This window comes from Poecilia mexicana, unplaced genomic scaffold (genome assembly GCF_051168715.1).
Source record: "Poecilia mexicana isolate PSO_F unplaced genomic scaffold, ASM5116871v1 scaffold_22, whole genome shotgun sequence".
Classification (NCBI taxonomy): domain Eukaryota; kingdom Metazoa; phylum Chordata; class Actinopteri; order Cyprinodontiformes; family Poeciliidae; genus Poecilia; species Poecilia mexicana.
In genome coordinates this window covers 2834766-2855060 of record NW_028263391.1, presented here as the reverse complement: position 1 = coordinate 2855060, position 20295 = coordinate 2834766, and the positions used below count along the sequence as shown (strand labels likewise).

At 38.5% G+C, this 20295-nt stretch overlaps 1 protein-coding gene across 1 annotated transcript; it reads left to right on the top strand.

Moving 5' to 3' along the window:
- Positions 1-378: 378 nt before the first annotated feature.
- On the top strand, positions 379-19015 carry trmt61a (tRNA methyltransferase 61A). Its single transcript, XM_014991394.2, has 4 exons — positions 379-572; positions 2444-2788; positions 10115-10381; positions 18426-19015. Exons 2-4 carry the CDS (start codon positions 2458-2460, stop codon positions 18734-18736), a joined length of 909 nt encoding a protein of 302 aa, XP_014846880.2. The 5' UTR covers positions 379-572; positions 2444-2457; the 3' UTR covers positions 18737-19015.
- The last annotated feature ends 1280 nt before the right edge of the window (positions 19016-20295 follow it).

The window sequence follows — 20295 nt, the reverse complement described above, 5'->3', positions numbered from 1 at the left end:
GCTCTGTGGGAGGAGTTTCCCTCTTCGAGAGCAGAGCGCTTACTGGCGAGTCATAGCATCTGAATTTTACTATGTCTCAATGGCGATTAACATAAATGTACAATCATAAAGTATAAATGTACAATCATAATATATGATTGTACGTATACAATCATATATTATTGTATAATAATATGTAATATTATACAATAATAATTATATATTATTATTGTAATAATATTTATATGTTAATTATATAATTAATATATAATTACAGATATATATAATTATAGATTATATATATTCTCGTCGTGTGACGCGTCATGTCACACATCTAGAACGGTGTGACGTGACCGCTGTTCTCGGCTGTGGATGTTTGAGAAGCATCCGGGGTCTTTCCTCGCCGGGTGATCATCATCCGGGGCTTTTCACATTACTTCCGTTGAAAACAACACCACGTGTGTTGCCAATGAATGCAGTAGCTGTCACTTACTACACGCGCTTACAGCGACATTAAAAGCAGCATTTATTTGACGTATAAATGCAGACTGGTCGAAGCTAGTTCTAACCAAAATAGCCAAGCTTCGGAGAAGGTAGGGGATGAGTTTGTAACGGCTATTTTGCTTGCCAAACGGTACCACCGGTCAAGGAAACCGGTGTCGCTTGAATTAGCTCATATTCTAAAATCTCCAAACACATTCAACGGTCACCTTTTAACGGTTTTGTGAAAATAGCTCATGCTAGCAAACGCTTTGCACTTCTCTATGCTCCTGAAGTAATCTCTGAAATGCAATTAAATAACATTAAATTGCAAGAAACTGTGGCTTAGAAGCTAACGTTTACTTAAGGTAGCAAACGGCTATCAGACGCTTACTTTTTCTGCTTAGCTAGCGAGTAACCGACAACTTTGTCTTTTACAAACTGCCATCTTTCACTGCTCAACTGTATCCCCAGATATTTTAAGGTTTTCAATCATTTAACTTTAATTACTAATTTTCTATAGCTAGTAGGTCAACTATTACGAAGCTGAACCATTGAATAAACCGTTAGATTTAATTTAACTGGTAGTAACAATATCTGAAATACTACAAGTTAACTAGATTTTGAAACTTAACTGGCAATTTTAACTTGACACTCTGTAGCGAATTGTTAGAAAACCTTACTCACATTCTCTCTATGTTGTCTGACATCTTGACGTCTTATCTTTTTCCCTTTTAGACAGAAAAAAAAGTTTTTTCTCTCTCTTTCGAAAACTGCCTAGAGTAGTATCCTAACAGTCGGAGCGCGTGGTATAAAAAGAATGGTTACCATGGCAACTGTGGAAAATTGAAGTTATATTTTTGTTTGAAAATGTGCACAGTTAATCGAATGTCCTCAACATGTTGTGGAAAAATAAGTAAACAGTCATATTATATAATGTGTAAGCACCAACGCATCACCAAATGTGTCAGTATGACACTATTATGCTAAAAGTTTTTAGCATTCACAAAAAAAACCCTTCAAAAGTCATTTATTCACTGTAAAATACATTTAATTAACTTTTAATTAAAGTATCACTAAACTGGGATGAAAAATATACATAGCTTAGTTAGTATTTTAATAGTCACGAGTGTAATTGGAGTGAGGTGGAGACCCTGAAACTAATCAACAACAATTATAAAGTACTTTATAATTGTTGTTGCCGGTACTTATTTTTTACCCATTCTGATTTCCAGCATGGAATGTTTCTAAGAATTTGCTACACAAGTTTAAGTTTGTATATAATTATTTTTTCATTCAAGATCAAAATTATAGACATATCCTCAATTGGTTAAACTTCTCTCTGCAAAATGCACCTCAGTCACACACTTTTAAAATTCTTGATGGATATTTTACTTCCCTGCAAGCAAAATCTGGTGTGTTTTGAATGTGTATGAGAATGTCAAGCGGACTGGAGACCGCTCATAAAGCAGGATGTGGACTGCAACGCAGGGCATTCTGGGTAAATACACCCAACACAAACGCTAGAGTCTAGAGCTATGGGAGAAATGACTTGTGGTCTTTTAGTAAAGACAAGAGAAATTCTACCACCTCTACTCCATTTTTGTTTCCATTTAGTGAAGAAGGAAACAAAAATGGTCCTCGTTGTCTTCTTCAGAGGTTTTTGTGTCATTTCCTTTGGTAGTTTTTGGTGCAGCACCAACATAGATGATGGCAGAGGGGGACATCTTTTCTCCAAAGGTTTTGGTTAGTTTGACTCAGCTGAAAATGTAACAAATGTTGCAATTTTGGTCCCCAGTCAAGACCTTAAAAGCTCTAGTTGAAGGTTTGTTTATATTTTAAACCTTTTTGTTGATAAAGTTTTATATTGTTCCCAATTGGCTTTAATTTAGGCTATATGTTAAATTTCATTCCCAGCCTACACAAGCACAGCCATATTGATTTTTCTTTTTTTAATATAACATACTTCACCTCTGTTTTCCAGACTGACTGCGAACCATGAGTTTCATTGAATATTCCAATTTAATCCAAGATGGGGATGTTGCCATTGTTCACCTGGGCCACAACTCGGTGACGGCCGTCAAAGTGCAGCACGGCGCTCAGACACAGACTCGCTTCGGAGTCATTCGCCATTCCACGGACCTTATCGGTCAGCGCTACGGCTCTAAAGTAACCTGTAGTAAAGGCGGATGGGTACATGTGCTCCACCCCACACCTGAGCTGTGGACCGTCGCGCTGCCTCACCGCACCCAGATTCTGTACACCACAGACATCGCCATGGTGACAATGATGCTGGAGCTGAAGCCAGGATCGGTGGTCTGTGAGTCAGGTGGGAACTGTCTCTGTGTCACGTGTGTTTGACAAACTGTTGTTGAATGTGGTTGAAGTTACAAGCATGTTGGGTTGTGTTAGCAGGTTTTGATAGTTCTCATGATTTGTAGCTGCATCTGGCTAGTGTCTTTTACACTCAGCTGCCCTCAGGTAAGGGTGTGTGTATAGGTGACTGGTTGTCCTGTGTGTTTCTGTGTTGGACTGGGGACCCACACAGGTTGTACCCCTCCTCTCGCTCAGTTTCAGTCAGATTGTTCACAATCCCAGTCATCTGTTTGGGATTTGGACAAGGCCTTGGGGATGTGTGAAGTGATCAGTGTGTGGAGTATTAAGAAACCACATTCAAGCCACCAAAGGAGATCTTAGACATTTTGCTAAAGATGTTTTTTATAGGATTTGCATCTTTTTAACTGTGACATAGTTCTTTTTTATAGACTATAACTTAAACTGGAAATATTTTTCATTAAACATCCTGCCTTTTGCCATAGTCCCTGGTTATGGTTGTCACCATACTAAAATTTAAAACTCAATATCAACATGAAGAGCCGAAGCTGGCTTCAAATTGCAACATTTGATTCAAGAAATGGCTAAAGGGAAATTTTATTTATTTTTTCCTACCTTGAGTACCTTTCTCTGATGCTGTAATCTCATGTATTTTAAACTTCAGTACTTTGTCTTCAAACTGGGACTAGATTATTCAACACTAAGATCAGAATATTTGAAACCCAGTTTGTAGTTTCGAAAACCTTTATTTAACATTAAATACAATTCCCAGAAGCTTCAATTGGAAGCCAACTTCAGCTCCGTATTAGTATCAGTATTGTGTACAGATGCTTATGCTTGATGTCATGTTGGATTACAGTAAATTCTACCAAGACAACATATCAATGAACCAAATACATGCCGCTTACAGATATGTTGTCAGACATTTTCTTTAGACTCTTTTCTTTAAAGAAAAAAGTATGTATCTAATAATGTGAATGACCAGCCTAGTCTGCTAGTTATTAGCTTCTCCAAAGCAAACACTAGTGAGCAGCCTCCGTCTCATTTGCCAACAGCTGCTCAGTTAGCAGAGCTGGGCTCACATAAATCAGATCAGTAGCTGGTTTTGGAAATGCATATAGCCTCCTGTGACAAGGAATTAGCCACCGCTGGGTGTCCAATAGTCTTAATTTTGACCCCAATACTGCGCCGTACTCCTGATCTCTTACAGAGGAAGAATTGGCTGCATATATCCACCTCTGCATATATCATTGTACTGCTTTTTTCAAAGCTGCAAAACCATTTTATTTGTCTCCTACAGCTAAACATTTAAATGACCCTCAAAGTTACTACAACCCCCTTGTTTCTCCTCCTATTCATGACTTAATCACACCTTCTGTTTCCCAGCTTCCCATCCATGACGTTTCCAAAGCTTTGAAGGGTTTAGATTGTTATGAGTCAGCAGATCCCAACAACCCATTACTACTGGCAGTTTGTGTTTCTGGAAAAAACAAACAAACATCAAGACCTGTATTAGTTTTTATATTGATGTTTAAAACCAATATTATTTTTAGCCAAAGTTGTTAGGAGACTTTATGAATCTCCAAAGAGCTACTTTCAGCTCCGGACCTGCAGGTTGCATATTCCCTAGGCTAGACTGTTTTTAAGTACCGTATATTCACAGCAACAACTGTATTTACCGAGCTTTAATTATTGGGTGTACTCTGGTGGTGTGATGGTACACAACAAAAGTGATGGTTTGATGCAATTTCGTCACACTTCAATCAAGAAAATAAATAGCAATGTAGGATTTTGGTCTTTTTACTTAAGTCAGCAATAAACAAAGAATCCTTTTGAGTTTCTAAAATGATTTTTGATTTGATGTTCTAAAGCTTTAAGTGGAAAGTGTAGAAAAAAGACTGGACATTTTGTTTCTTGATTTTTTTTTACAGTGAATATAGTAGCATAATCAGGGATAGATGATTCAAATTCAGAAATACACTATTAGATATGGTTGTAACTCATATTATGCAATTTTCTTCAGAGTTGTTGTAGCTGCTGCTTAGTGCTGTGTAATGAGTGTTTTATTTATTTGATGGTCAGTGGCTAATTTTGATGTTCACACCTCTGATTCTGCGCCAGATGTTTTCACCCAGAGAAGCTCAGGTGTTTCAGTAACACATACACACACACACACACGCACACATACACGTTCTGGGAAGTGCTTTGTTTGTACTCGTCTTTTCCCCCAGAGTGGCTGCAGTACATATTGTTGTCCAGTTTGCAAACCGTTTCTTCATTCGGTTTTCCGCTCTAGTTCCATCACTAAGATTGAATGACCCAAATGTTTTTGAGTGTTGGACTTTCTTTCAGCTTGTGGGAAGTGAAAAATGTGTGTGTGTGTGTGTGCGCGTGTATGTGTGTGTGTGTGTGTGTGTGTGCGTGTGCGTGTACGTGTGTGCGCGTGCGTGCGTGCGTGCGCTGACGGTGCACAATGCCACGTTATTGATTGTGTTTGGGTAATAAATGGTGTGTACGTGATCTGAGAGGGGAAGTTTCTCAATAATATAAATGACTCCCACATACTTTCTGTTTATTCAGCACTTAGTGCAACTGCTGTAGCTGAAATGGGATTACCTCACTCTGTTTTATTCTGCAAACATGAGTTCAAATCAATGAAGCTCTCAGGGTTTAACATTGACAGCTGGGAGTAAAAGGAGTTATTAAAGCATTTTATGATTGCATAAGTGACACACATGTTACTGAGGAGGTTACTAACCAATGTGAGCTTGTGTTCTGTATAAACAAGGTGAGATTAGAGATGTTTGTGCTGTTTAATGTTCTCACACTCCGGTGCCCACCACAGTGGCTCAGCCGTCTGTTGTCAGCTGTTGCTAATAGAGTAGGGTCTAATACTCTGTATCATTTACTGCTGCTTTGCATTTAGTCATGCCTGCATTAACTTGGTTAATGTTCATTTAAGCATTCATGTCCAATGATTAACTTGGCAACAGGCAAGATCTGGAAAATATTGGAAAATATCAGTTTTCAATAAAAAATAAAAAGTGTCTTAAAAAGGGGTGATAAATTGGTTTAATCAATGAATAAAAATTTTGGATTTTGAACATTTCATTTTGGAAAATGAAAATATCCCCCCATCAATGCAGTCCTTTTGTTTCCATAGTTCAGATGGATGTCAGCACACCCACAGCAGCAATCCTGTTTGACAAGCATGTTTTACAGAATATTTTATTTGGACTTTGAGGTCTACAATATAATATTAGTCAGGGGTAAAGATTTTATTTATTTATTCAAGTACGAGAATTAGTCATATTAAAAGAATGAGGTTGTATTTTATGAGAAACGAAAACTAGCAAGATATTAAAATGAGGAATGTTGAGCATCTTGTGAAGTTTTACTTTGGTTTTACAGATAAGTCTTAATAGAAATATTTAATCTTTTGACACTTCAGCAATAAATTATCAGTTGCAGAACTTTGAGAAAACTTTGTAAGCAACTTTCTATTTCAAAGAATCATCCATTATTATTATTTTTTTATTAAAACAACTTTTTTCTCATAATTTTAAGACATGTTTTTCTGGTATAGGTGTGTGTATTCTGCTTTTATTATAACTACATTTTCATAATTAGCCTGGTGCTAATACACTTGAGTACACATCACAGAATAGATGATTGAAATAAAAGCCACTGTTTTGGAAAATATTTTTTTTGTCATTTTTTTGTTTGTTTTTTTAAGTGAGAAAAAAGATTAAGATTTGGTGTGAAAAAAATAAGAGATTTTCTTCTTAAGCCACAACGCCCAGTCTCCCGTTCAAACTTTGATGTCTTTATCTGTGAGTTGCTACAAATGGTTAATCAATTACAGTTTGCAACTTAGTACTGACTCAAAGCAGTGCTAAGCACGTCTTTGGTGCTAGTCCAGTATTGTGCCATACGCCACGTACGCTCAGCGTCAACCAGATTAGCTGCCGCCACGTGGAGTTGGCATCGAGTTGCTGCTCTACAACATGTGGGATTAGACTCTTAGCTCAGGTGATCAGCCTCTGCATTGGGTTAAGCATGAGAATACATTATTGTGTTGCTTTCGCTTTCTAAATCGACTGCTGGGAAGTTAAGACAATTGACCTCTGTCCTGGTTTTCTGTCATGTTTTACTCTGCAAAGCAGTGACATGTGTAGACCTCTCAGATGCTGCTGGTTTTGGACCAGTGTGGCAGGACGTCCACTGCTCTAAATGTTTGCACAACAAATATTCTACATCTCAGAATAAAATATCTCCTATAGGTGAAGCCTGGCAGCAGAGCTCTTGGTCTGCAGCCAGTAGACGGTCATGTCACTAAAGGTGTCTGGCTGGTGTATCGGTGTACAGTGTGGCTGCATCAAGTTCTATGTTTTGTTTAAGTTTTTTTCATTATGGTGTACCTCAGGGTTCTGTTTTGAGACTTTTGCTATTTCTGGTGTAGATGCACCCTCTTCAGCACATAAAATTACATATTTTTATTTATTGGTCATTATTTTATTAAATATATTTTTATATGCAAGAAAAAAGTCAAAAAGCCATATTTTATTGATCACGATTGATTTGTAAAAGCAATAAATGGGTGAAACCTCCAAGGAAGTGAATACCTTTTCTAGCCACTGTATGTTCTGTGTTGTCTGGACTTTATCCTGTTTCTTGGTCAATAAAGTTATCAAAAACATCTCAGATTTTCACTGAACCAGCTGTTGATATTTAAGATACATACTGAGCCACTTGTAAACCACTTTTCATTTTTTTATGTGCTACCTTGTCTTGATTTGTCCAAACAAAACCTGTGGAAGTTTCTTTCTGAGCAGGATCCACCAACTGGCCCGATGACAGCCATTCAGGCTGAGCCTCTTGTGACTTGAATCAATCCTTTTTTTTAACTACATCCTCTGTTAGGTCTGTCACACTGGAATTTTTAGTCACTGTTTCCAGTGGATTTTTTCTGTCTGTAAAATCTTTCCAGTCAGCTGATGATTTCCATCCGGCTGCATCTGCTCCTCACATGTTCCTCCTCCTGAAGTTGGAACTTATGTTTCAGACTCATCCGGATTATGAGTGCAATTGGTCGTTAAACACGCTTTGTGCTGATATTCTCATGGCTTCGTTGAAAGAAATACTTTCTATAGCAACTTTGTTTTACTCCATTTCACTTTTTTTATTTTTATTTAAGAAAAATGTTGTAAAATTGTGGTAGAATTTGATAGGAATCGGCTCTCTAATGGGCACCAAAAGTCCTCTGTGCAGTTTCTCTCTGTCCCTCTTCCTGCCCACCTCCTGTTGAATAAAGAACACTAGTGATAGAAAAGCTTTTTTTTAGGGAAGAAAAAAGAAAATCCCTATTTAATTTCAAAGCAAAGCGGCTAATGTTTTATGTTTCTCTGAGGTCTGGCTGTTGTCCATCCTTTCTATTTCCGGAACTTTTCAAAAAACCAGAAACCATCAGCATCCTGACTTTGTTGATTTATTGAGCTAATGCAGATTGGACCCAGACACTCTTTGATGACAAAGTGTGCTGCAGCCACAAAGCTATTTCCTATTAACAGTAAACGTTTCATTTATGAGCAATGTCTCAGTACACCTCTTCTTATATAACTGCACAAGTCTAAGTTTGCAGAATGATTTTTGTTGAATCCTACAGGAGCCAAGTAACCTTGCTGCTGCAACACATTACATGGCTGAAATCCCTAAGCTTCATTTGTTACTTGTTGTTAAATTAGCTTAGAAACAATGTATTAATTAGGCATGGTGGATGGCACCATTTTGGACGTGGGAAAAAGTTGGCGATAAAACGATATAGAGGCAAAATGACCTGCTGCATAAGGGACATTGTAAAATATAAAAACTAGCTTCAGGTTATTTTGTGTGGCAATATATTTAATTCAAGTTTACCAATTGTGAAACAATAAACATTATATTTTGTCAAGTGCATCAAAATAGTCATTGCACATCAAATATGTTGATTATTGTTCATTTTATTATGGTTCAAAAGCTGTTTTAAACAGGTGGGTATTTAGCCTTGATTTAAAAGAACTCAATGTTTCAGCAGTTTTGCTTTTTTTTCTGGACGTTTGTTCCAGATTTATGGTGTGTACAAGTTGAATATTTTGACTAAAATTTCAAGAATACTTTCCATTACCAAGCAGACGAAGAGATCAGAGTGACTTTAGATCCTGTATTGAGCAAAGACTAAACCCTGGAAACTAACAACATCCCTTCATTGAGAAGTTAGTTGCTTTGGAGAAAAAAAATCTCTCAAATTGTCCTAGCAGTGTAATTGTTGTGTTTACCAGCCTCTTGTTTTCACCAAATTCCTATGGAACTTAAAGCAAACAGCTAATAAACTTTGAAGAAAATCCACTTGAATGTTAGTTTCCATCCAGTGTGGGCCGTAGGGTGATGGGAGTGCTGATGTAATCAGATGTGGTTTCAATGCGTTACTGACTGAATGTCTGAACAGGGAGTTCTTCATCATGTTGATTAGACAGTCGTTTTATGCAGTAATGAACAGGATTATAGAACAGAACCGTCTCTTTTGCTATTCACCATTTATCCAATAATCTTCCAAGTTTTCATCTCCTTTTTCAAGCGCCACCGTGAACCTTAATTGTTGTTTAACAGCGACTCTCCATCCGGTCCAGCAGTCTGAAGGTTCTAGTCATGTTTCAGAACACTGCCTTCTTTGTGGCCTCCACAACAAAGGCGGTGGTGACATCACTTCATGGGATAAAGTGAAAAGTCTGGGTGGAGGATGGGATCTGCTGGCCTCTCCCTCTGGTTCGGACTCTTGCTTGCCCTCCCTTTACTGTAAGTCACATGAACAGGGCTCCTCTCCCTCGCTCTCCCATCACGTACATTAGCAATCATTGTTTACGGCACCAAAAGCACTGCTACGTGGAAATGAATGGCCCTTTGGAAGTCGAGCATCCTCTTATTGGTAAAGCACTCTGGAAGTATGCAGAGTGAGCAGCTATAAGCTGCTTGTAGCCACCTGGGACATTCTTACAGCTCTTTGTGAGAAATGACAACATGTCAGTTTGGGTCTTACACAAAGATTTGATCTGAACATTTGGGCAAAGTATTTTATCTTCAGATAAAATAAGCTGATAATGTTTTGTTTATACAGAGATAAAAAGAGCTTCACTAATAAAATTTTTTTGTAGAAATTTGTTCCAGAAAAGCTGAACTCGGATCTAGAACCACACAGCATTCTGGGGGATGTAGGCAGAGACATCTTTGAAACCTTCTGTGTATCTTTAGACTCATAAACATCTCCCTATCCTTGATGGTTCTATAGGTACCGGTAGTGGATCCCTCTCCCACGCCATCCTGCGCACCATCGCCCCCACTGGCCACCTGCACACAGTGGAGTTCCACCAGCAGCGGGCAGAAAAGGTGGTGGAGGAGTTTAAGGAGCACCGTGTGGATCACTTGGTGACCGTCAGGAACCAGGACGTGTGCAAGGACGGGTTTGGAGTGACAGGGGTTGCAGATGCGGTCTTCCTGGACATCCCCAGCCCCTGGGAGGCAGTGGGACATGCCAAGGCTGCTATGAAGAAGCACGGTAAGATGGACTCCATGAGATAATTATAACTTCAAGTTGTTTGTTGAGCAGCAACAAAATAATTTAATCACTGAAAGGGGCAGTGTTCTGTGTTTTCCAGGCACATGGTTCCATTTCATAGCACGATGAAATGACTGTTACCTTCAATTGTTATAAATATGACTTTACTTTTTTTGACTTTGTTAACTTAACTTGTTTAAATTGGGCCTCTGTGTCCTTAATAACTCCTGCTTTTTCTGAAGCTCTGCCTTCAGTATGTCGTCACAACATGCCTCCTCTATTAACCCTTTAACAACGTTTTTACCTGTTCTGCACTGAGAAGTAGCTCCTATAACGAGCTCAACAGATTCACAGTTTGCTAATTGCTGCTGGCTAGTCTGAAGGAGCTGAGTGGGTGAGTTGTGGAGGAGGGATGCTCTGTGAGGCGGAAACTTAGAAACCACAGCTTAGAGGAGGAGTTTCACCTCAAAGGCGGAGCTAGGTCCACCCAGGCATCTTGCACAGCTGAATAGTTGCCATGGGGATTAAAGGATTTCTCAATATGCAAGGCAACACTCCAGGTATGTTTTTGATGAGAGAATAACATGATGTAAAGCTAAAAAAAAAAATCAATTTAAATAATACTGCCCCTTTAATGTAGCAGAATGGCGAACAAATGATGTTGGATTATTGAACTAACTACTATTGATATGAAGTGCAGAACTCTGCTCTTCGGTCCAGAGCTCACCCAGGTTTTGGCTCCACCTGCGACTCTCAGCATCACATGATGCACCAAAGCTGTTATATAAACAATGTATCTGCTCACTCACCATGCACTTTGCCTCTCTGTAATATAATAATTTATCATTTCCACTCACTCTCTCAATCAATCCTTCTCCACTACATTACCGCAAACACGCAAAGGTTTCCAGTGAGTGCTAAAGCTGCACAATGAACATTGCATTATCTGAGGCAGACATGTTGTTTGGCCATGGTTCTCAAACATTTTAGAACAAGTCCCACCAGATACCGCTTCACTAAACATTTAGAGTAGCACATTTCTGTCAAGACGTATAGTTTTTAGTACTGTCCCAATCCCAGTTCTTTTTTTTTCCAGAGTATAGATATAAGTTGTTAAGTTTAAGTACATGTCAGGTCCACGTACTAATTGATACAACGTAATTTCTAACTTTATTTTACTACTACATCACATAATAACTTTTGAAAACACATTTCATTTATTCAGAACAGGGTGGCTCTTCTTTATGGGCATCCAGTCCCTCTTACTGCATTAACAAGTCAAAGCTACAGCGTGACATCTTGTCGCATACTTTTGAAATAAAATAATAAATCTGATAAAATAAACAATAAAGTTAATACATTTTAATACCCTCCACATTTATCCTTCAAATGACTCAAAACCTACAGATTTATTTTGTAGTTTCTACCATCTCATGTCTAACTTCTCTTTTCTTCCTCTGTTTTTTTTTCCTGTAACTTCCTAGTGTATTAGCACCACCACCTGCTAAGGAGTGTGGTCTAGACTTTAAGTTGCAGAGCAGCTCATGAGGATAATTGAGATAAAAGTGACCTTGGCTTGGACTATCAGAAATTATTCTGGCATTCGCTCTCTTTTTGTTTTAGATAGGTGAGAAGACAGTCACAAAGCTATGTATTGCTAACAAGCTGCAAGTCTTGACTCAAAATATTCCTGCATAGCAGTTGCCACGTTTGCATTCCCAGTAATATTCATATTTTTATCAAATATGCTAAAGCCAGAATAATTTCCAGTTCAAAAGCCAAAAGCGGTGTCGACCAATCAGTGATGTCATAGGTTTCCCACTGGGACCAGACTCTTTTGATTTGCTAATGTTGTGCTTTTGATTTTGTAATTGTGCTTACTTAATTTCGCTGTTTTCAAATTTGTAGTTGTGTTAAGAGAATTATTGAAGTTCTTCAACCCCCCAACAATATTTCTTGGTTTTCCAAAAAATATTGTTAGAGTTGCCATGTTATGAGCCTAGTATTACATTTCCTTACATCATAATGCTAAATTTATTATTAACATCTATTAAACAGTTTATTGGAGGGTCAAAATGAGGTATTACATTGTTTGTTTGTTTTTTTGTTTTATTTTGTATTTTACCTTTTTCACTATAGTGAATCCTGCTTGCAGTCACACTGAGGTCATCATACCCAGTTAGGATATTTTTGTATTTTTGTGCTTTTTGCTGTTTTTCCCAAACCCTCAGTCTTGTTGCTCAGTGTTAAAGGGAGATTCCCTGCATCACAGGGGAGATCAACAGCATCATTACAAGCATTAAGCCTCAATATGAAGATAAATCTGAAGGAGGAGCCATTATGCTGCAGAGCAACTCTCCTACCTCCTCTCCCTTTTATGGTGTCCCTTCTGCATATTCCTTTCATAAGCTAGCCTCCCTCATGCACACACACACACACACACACACACAGATCCAGATAAATAACATGCTGCCACATCACTGTTAGAGCGATCCCATGACCATACTGGGTATTGCTATGAGCAGAGGGCTGCTGAATGGAACTCCATATGGAAATGCTCTGTTTTCTTTCCACTGCAGAACAAGATGGGTTTTTTTCCTGTTTGTTGCTGTCCTGAAATGATCCAGCCAAAGTCTGACATGTTTCTGCCTGGGTTAAAAATATAAAGCTAAGAAAATCTGTAGAAAGTGTTCCTCTTTATACTGACCCAAGTAAGTGAAATGAAAAAATAATTCTTGACTTCCTTTATTATAGCATTTTGTGGTTTCTGTGAGATGAAGCTGAAAAGCTTCAGGAAGTTCTTCTCCAGTGGATTGTGTAGGAAAGCATACTTTTTCCCCCTACTGTGAGTTGTAATTTTCCTGATGTTCTGGCCTGCAGCCCAGATCTCTGAGACGGACTGTAAATCCTAACAAGCATCTCCAGCCTCTCTCTCTCTCTCTCTCTCTCTCTCTCTCTCTCTCTCTCTCTCTCTCTCTCTCTCTCTCTCTCTCTCTCTCTCTCACTCACTCACCGCCTCACTTTCTCTCACTCTCTCTGTCTCTGTGTGTTTCTCCTGAAGATAAACTTGTAAACCGTGAACTTCACCAGGAGGAATCACAGGATTATGTCAAAATTGCTTTTCGTTTTAGACTTTCAGTCCAAACTTGACAGCATTAACAGCCGCTTGGAGACGCCCTTGTTGAATGATCAACCCGACCCCTCCCAGTGTGTTCGTCTCGTTGCCAGGAGACACTAAACTGTGTGACTGTTTCGAGGGGAACACTGGTCCTGTTTGCCAAAGGAACGACGGCTATCTGAAGTATGCTGCGGTCTAATTTAATGGTTACCAGATACAATGCACTCCTCCTCTGTAGACTTGATCTTTTTTTTTTGTTTGCTTTTTATTGGAACTTCATATAGTATGCACCTTTTCCTCACATGCCTCATAAAAGCTAAACTGCATTAAAACCTTTGGATGTACAGTGAATCACCGAAAGGATCACGTGCCAGGCAGAAGTTATTAAAAGGCCTGGAAGGGAACATGAAAACTGTTAAAGCAAAGAATGTTTGGTCTGGTGAATGTTGCTCTGAATAAGACAGAATAAGTAAGACGCTGTGTGATGAGGCTGACTTAGAAAACCTGAAAATACAGAGGTAAATATAGATCAAATAACACATTTAAAGGTAAGTGTTGAGCTCCTGCGGTCATAATGCAGAAGCACGACGTGACTATCTGCACAGCTACAACCCATGAGGAAGTAATGCATCAGATGCTTATGAAATATATTTTCCTTGTGTTGGTGAAGTCACTTTAGAAATCTATGTGTTTGATTCCATATAGGTGTCTGGATTTAAAAGGCTAGTACAACCATGCTTTCTTAAAATAATTACTTTGTCAAAACCAAAGGTGTCACAAAATATTGACACTAAATTTCTCCTGATATATTTGCTGTGGGAATTTGTTTTTAGTAGTAAAATTTTTGTTTTCTTAAGTTTTCAAGGTTTTTGTGTAGCAAAAAAGTAGTTGTTCTTGTCTTATACTTAGTTTGATTGTTGTGAATCACCATTCCAGTAAAGTGAAATGGTAACTTCATTTTAACCATAATATCTGTTAATGAGTGAATAGTTATTATGTGCTCTTTGTCCTAACTTCTACCTGTAACCTTCAAGCACAATAGCAGGAAATGATAAATATCAAATAAAACATGAACTTTGATAGAATCTTTAACCTTGCACTGCTTTAGCCGTGGTCAGGATTTCCACATTGCCACCTACTGGTACAGCAATGCAATTACATTTGTTGGAATCTTTAGAAGCTATGTCAACAAAAATGTTTTTTATGAATGGATGGAAACACATCTGGGAAAAACCTAAGTATTTAAATATACCCTCACTCTGCAGCAGGCTTTTTCTCAACACTAAGGCACTCTGATAAACTCTGCTTAGATGTAGAAACTCTAAACCAAACCAACAATGAGGTTCATGCAGGCCAGGGTGGACAAATTGGTAACTTTGTATTCAGACCTCGTATTCCGTGAACCACAAATCCAAATCATGGACTTTCACTTTAGGACATGAAAGTCACTCCCCCATCCTAAAACACGTACAGACAGTTGAGTCCTTAAGTCACAGTCACAAACTGCACATGAATTGTAGATCCTTGAAGCCAATGATGGAGCAGAACTTAACTGGACTGACATAAAAGTTTGCATAGAGAGCAAGCATGAGTTGAGCAAGCATGTTGAGTGATTGGCATGCACACCCTGGAGACCAGGTCAACGCTTCAACTGTAAACCCAGCTTGAGAAAGGGCTGATGGTAGATGAGCAATCACTAAGGAGCAGAAATAGCTCACAATATGATCTGGCATTATTTAAATGAACTGTGAACACATAAAATTACTACACACCACGATTAGCCTCATGGGTGAGGCGGGGTGCCCCTCTTGGATAATTGAAGAAGAAACACTGAGCTTGTCTTGATTGGGCCACTTTTGCCTCCTGAGGCAACATTGACCTTTTTTTTTTTAAATCTGACTTATGTCTTTTACCAAAAAATAATTTTCTTTCCAATAGTGTAAATTAGAATTTCATATAGGTGACTAGTTAAACAAATTATGCAATGTCATTTATCAACCTGCTAAATGACATTTTAGGACAGCCATTAGCTAGTTTCCTTCTTGAGTAGCTGGCAACACTACTAAGATCATCATCAGAGACGATATCAGTTTCCTGCAGAACACGTTCTAAAAACAACACTGGGCATCATGAGATTATTGGTGGGATTATTGGTCAACCTCGCCAGTCTGGATTGGTTAGAAATCCTGGGAACCCCGACCGTTGACCTCTTCCTAAGGATTCTGTCTGGCCAACTTTACACACATTTTTCTAAAGGTTCCAGTTAACCAGCTGTCTTGGGACTACAGCATACTTCTGTAAGTTGCTTAAACTTCTGTCTAGTATTTTGTTGGGAAAGTTCAAAGAGTCCTGGTATAAATATTCTATCTATAGTATAGAGTTTTTTTAGTGCTAAGCTGATAGTGTTTTTGATAGTTTTACTGTGAAAGCACAGTAAAACTATCAAAAACACGATGGCTTTAGCCCAATTTTCAGTCATAAATGTTTCTTGTAGTTTGTTAGAGGTTGCTGTTGAGAGAACCAGGGTTTACAGATGAACTTGCCAGCAGATTTGACATATCTCCTTATCTTTACAAAGTGTTTTATTGAGTCTTAACTCATTTTATAGTCTCCTTTGTGAATTATTACTTTTTTTTTTTTTTTTAGGTCTTCAGCCGTTCCTAGAGAAGAGGCTCTTAAAATCTTGTGTTCACAACCTGTTCTACACCAGCCAACCTGTTTGTTTTTATAACCTTGGAAACACTAGTTGAGTTAATAAGTAGGGTTTCCATTAAAACTCATTGGAGTTAGGAAAGAGTGTAAAACTGTTCATCCAGTAAATAAATCTCATCAAAGACCTGTAATTAGTAAATCACACCTCCATGTGACCTTCATGAATTATTCTTCAACCTTTATTGCAGGGCTTTTTTTTCACTTTTTAAAACTCCTCCCTAATTCAGATTTGAACTCGAAAACTCAGCTTATTTTTCTAACCCAGAGCTGGTCTCTGTGCAGCTGCACCGCTCCGTGTCTGTGTGTCCTTTAGGTCAGCCATGAATGGCTTGTTGGCTTGTTTCTCCGACCTCCCGCCGAGATGACCTCAGCGTGGAGATGAGAGGCCGCGGCCAGTAGGTGATCCTCTGATGATCCGGGCGCTGCGGCCTGGAGCCAACAATCCGCATGGCTGTTTTTGTTTTTAATATCCCGTTTTGTGGGAAACAAATGCATGTGTAGAAGTTGTATTATTAAAGGAGGGAATGTTTTCTCAGAGTAAATTGGCCCAGGAATCCTGTCCAAAACACTTACCTGAGGGATGTTTAGTTCTTTCAAAGAAAACATCTAATTTTACAGACTGATTTCTATAAACATGGAGTCATGTGTGTCTCAGCCGAAAGAACTAGCCAGTGAAGAATCTTTATTTTTTTATGTTCTTTCTTCATATCTCATCTCTTTGGCAAAACACACTGCCTTTAAATGTATTCATGCACATTTCATGTTATATCTACATGTCACAATGTTCAGTGAAAGGATTTTTTATGGTTTTTTTTGTTTTTTGTTTTTTTACATAAAATTCTGTTTAACCAGTTAGACCACCTAAGTTTTTCTGATTTTTATCTCAGTAAAACTTCAGTTTTTTGTTGTTGTTGTTGTTTATGTGTATTATTAGAATATATATAGTTATAAGACCATTCATAAACGGGTTAATTCCAAGTGTTTTACAAGAAAACAAAGGATCAGACCTAAGAATGCTTTAAAAACACCAAACATCCAATAAAAACGTAAGGCATCACACAAGAAGAAGTCAATCACACTTTTAGGGCAAATAGAAAACCAGAGCTACCATGGAATGGTGTAGATCAGGGGTGTCCAAAGTGGGTCCTGGAGGCCCGGCATCCTGCACGTTTTAGTTCTGTCCCTGGTGGTAGTAACAACCTTTTCAGCAGTCAATGTTCCTCTTAGGCCTTCTAACGAGCCATCATTTGATCCAGATGCGTTAAATCAGGGAGAGAACTAAAACATGCAGGATGCCGGCCCTCCAGGACCCACTTTGGACACCCCTGGTGTAGATTAAAAAATATTCATGCGTTGGTCCAGTTAAAGGAGCAGTTCTATGCAAAATTGACTTTTTGAGCTTTACATCATGTTATTATTTTATTCCGTCATCAAAAACATACCTGGAGTGCTGCTTTGATTTTTTTCTTGCATATTTGAGAAATTCTTTCCATGACAACTGTTTAGTTGTGTAAAATGCCTGTGTGGACTTAGCCCCGCCTTTAAGGCAAAGCTCCTCCTCAGAGCTGCAGTTTCAAAGCATCAGACCCCTCGACCCGTGATTTTCCTACTAGTCATTAGTAAACACTTGGAGGATCTGCACATTATAGGAGCTACTTCTCAGAGCAACACTGGTAGAAATGTTGTTAAGGTTTAATAGAGGAGTCATGTTGTGCTGACTTCCTGAAGGCGGAGCTGAGCAGGAGTTTTTAAAGAGACAGGCCGAATTTCAAGGCATTAAATTACAAAATCAAATTGCTTGTAAGTCGTATTAGATATATAGCATTTTTATAACAACCGAAGGTAACAGTTACTTGATTGTGCTATAAAATTGCACTATGTGCCGGGAAAATTTATGATACTGTACCTCTATATTTCGAATGAGTGGAACGTTTCTTGGTTTAGATTTGTAATGCTGGTAAAGACTTACCTGAAAAAACCTGCATGTATTACATGGAAATCTACAAAGTGTTGACTCATATGCATGCCACACTACTGGGATTTCTATTTTTTTTCTTATTCTTATACATAAAATCAAAGCAATAAATTTAACATTATAAAATAAAAAAAAAAAGAAATCAAAATGTTTGAAAATGTGTGTATATCGTGCAAGTGCAGACTTGATCGCATTAACCAGTTTCTCATCTGGGTGTGGTTACCCATGTCGTCCTGCAGGGGGCCGGCTGTGCTCCTTCTCTCCGTGCATAGAACAGGTTCAGAGGACGTGCCAGGCGCTGACGGAGCGGGGCTTTGAGGAGGTCAGGACCCTGGAGGTTCTGCTCAGAGTCCACAACGTCCGACCTGTCACCCTGCAGCTGCCCGACTTTGGCCCCGACTCCTCCTCTTCCTCCTCTCAGGCCACGGAGGAGGCTCCTCCCTCTGCTGCTCTAAACCCCGCCTCCTTAAAAATCAAGACCACCACTCCGCCCAGAGAAATGCCGGGCCACACGGGGTACCTCACCTTCGCCACCAAACCCAGAACCTGAAGGCTGGAAGCCGCCGTTTGCTGCTTGCATCAAGCAGAAGTTCAAACCAGGAGCTTCTTCTGTAATATTCAGGATGTTTATCTTTATGAATTATGATTTTATAAGGTTAACCTTTTATACCTGCTGTTAGGTTAGCTGAGCGTTTTTTTTATTATTATTATTTTCTCATTGTTTATACAGGCAAATGAGTGAGGATTGTTTTTCACACTGCAGCCTGTTGAACTGAACCATGTAAGGAAGAATACTCAAACATGGAAAACAATAAATTAACTGAAAGGATTTTGTGTCTGTTACACAGTGCTTTACCAACTACTTTACATTTTCTCTCATCATCTCAACAATTTTGTTGGGATTTCATATCATAAACTAATGCAAAGTGTAATTGGGAAATGGACCTAGAGATGCATGAGTTTAAAATGTATTTTACTATTAAATATCTAAAACATCTGTCATGCATTTGTGTTTTAGAACTTTAGAAATTTTAATTCTTCATAATCTCGGTTCTCAGGAAGAACATTGGTACCACATCGTCTCCTCCCTCTATTTCTCCATATATACAACTGATTACTGTATAAACAACCACACAATGTGAATGTGTCGCCGCTGTAATGCTTCATAACTACCATTTGCGTGAACCGCAGTGTTTTTAAGATTTGAGCTGTTTTAGTTTCTGCCTGTGTCCAACCAGCCATCAGAGCCACCTCTGAAAGCAGCTAACTGGATTTATATGAAGAACACGAGTTATCTGCTGATAACCTTCAACACACCTTCACTTCAAAAATTCTCAACTATCCCTTTTATTAAGTCAGCAAGCACAGTTTAGGTGGAAACATTTTCGTTTTTCTTTCTCCTCTCAACTAGAACTGTTCCTCAGTGCATGAATTAGCATGCTTACCATGTTTGAAAAGTAAATAGGAACACTTGCCAAAAATAAAGTTCCTGCTTACTGTAAGACTAACACTGAGCCGTATTTATAGAGTTTTTCAGCTCAGAAATCTTCCCAGCTAATGGCTAGCTAGTGAAGGGAGCGACTTGTTTAGCTGCTGAAAAGCTTATTTATATCAGGAGTTGCAGATATACAGAGCCATGAAGAAGTATTAATACTTCTTCATTAAACATTTAATTACATTATATTTTATGTGATGAACATTAAGTAAAGCATAATTAAGTAGAAAGAAAAAGATGCAATATATATTTTTAAAACTAACAAAAGAATATGAAAAGTGTGGAATGTATTTGTATCTAGCTCGTCAGCCAGTTTAAAAGCCGCCCCTTGTTCTACACTTTGCTTCATACAGAGGGTCTGTTAGGAAATTATTATAAGGCGTGGCGTCTGTTGAAGTTTGTCTTAAATGTCTTAGATATTCCTCTTGCTGCAACTTTAACAGCTCTGTATTTGGAAGCTGTACCAACACGGACTGTTCACTTCTTCTGCTGCCATTGCTAAAACTACAGGAGAGGCAGACTACAATTTTAAAACAGAAAATTGACATTATGTTTCACAACTTCTACTTCTGCTTGCTGATTGACCAAGATGAAATTCAACCAGAGAAATCCAG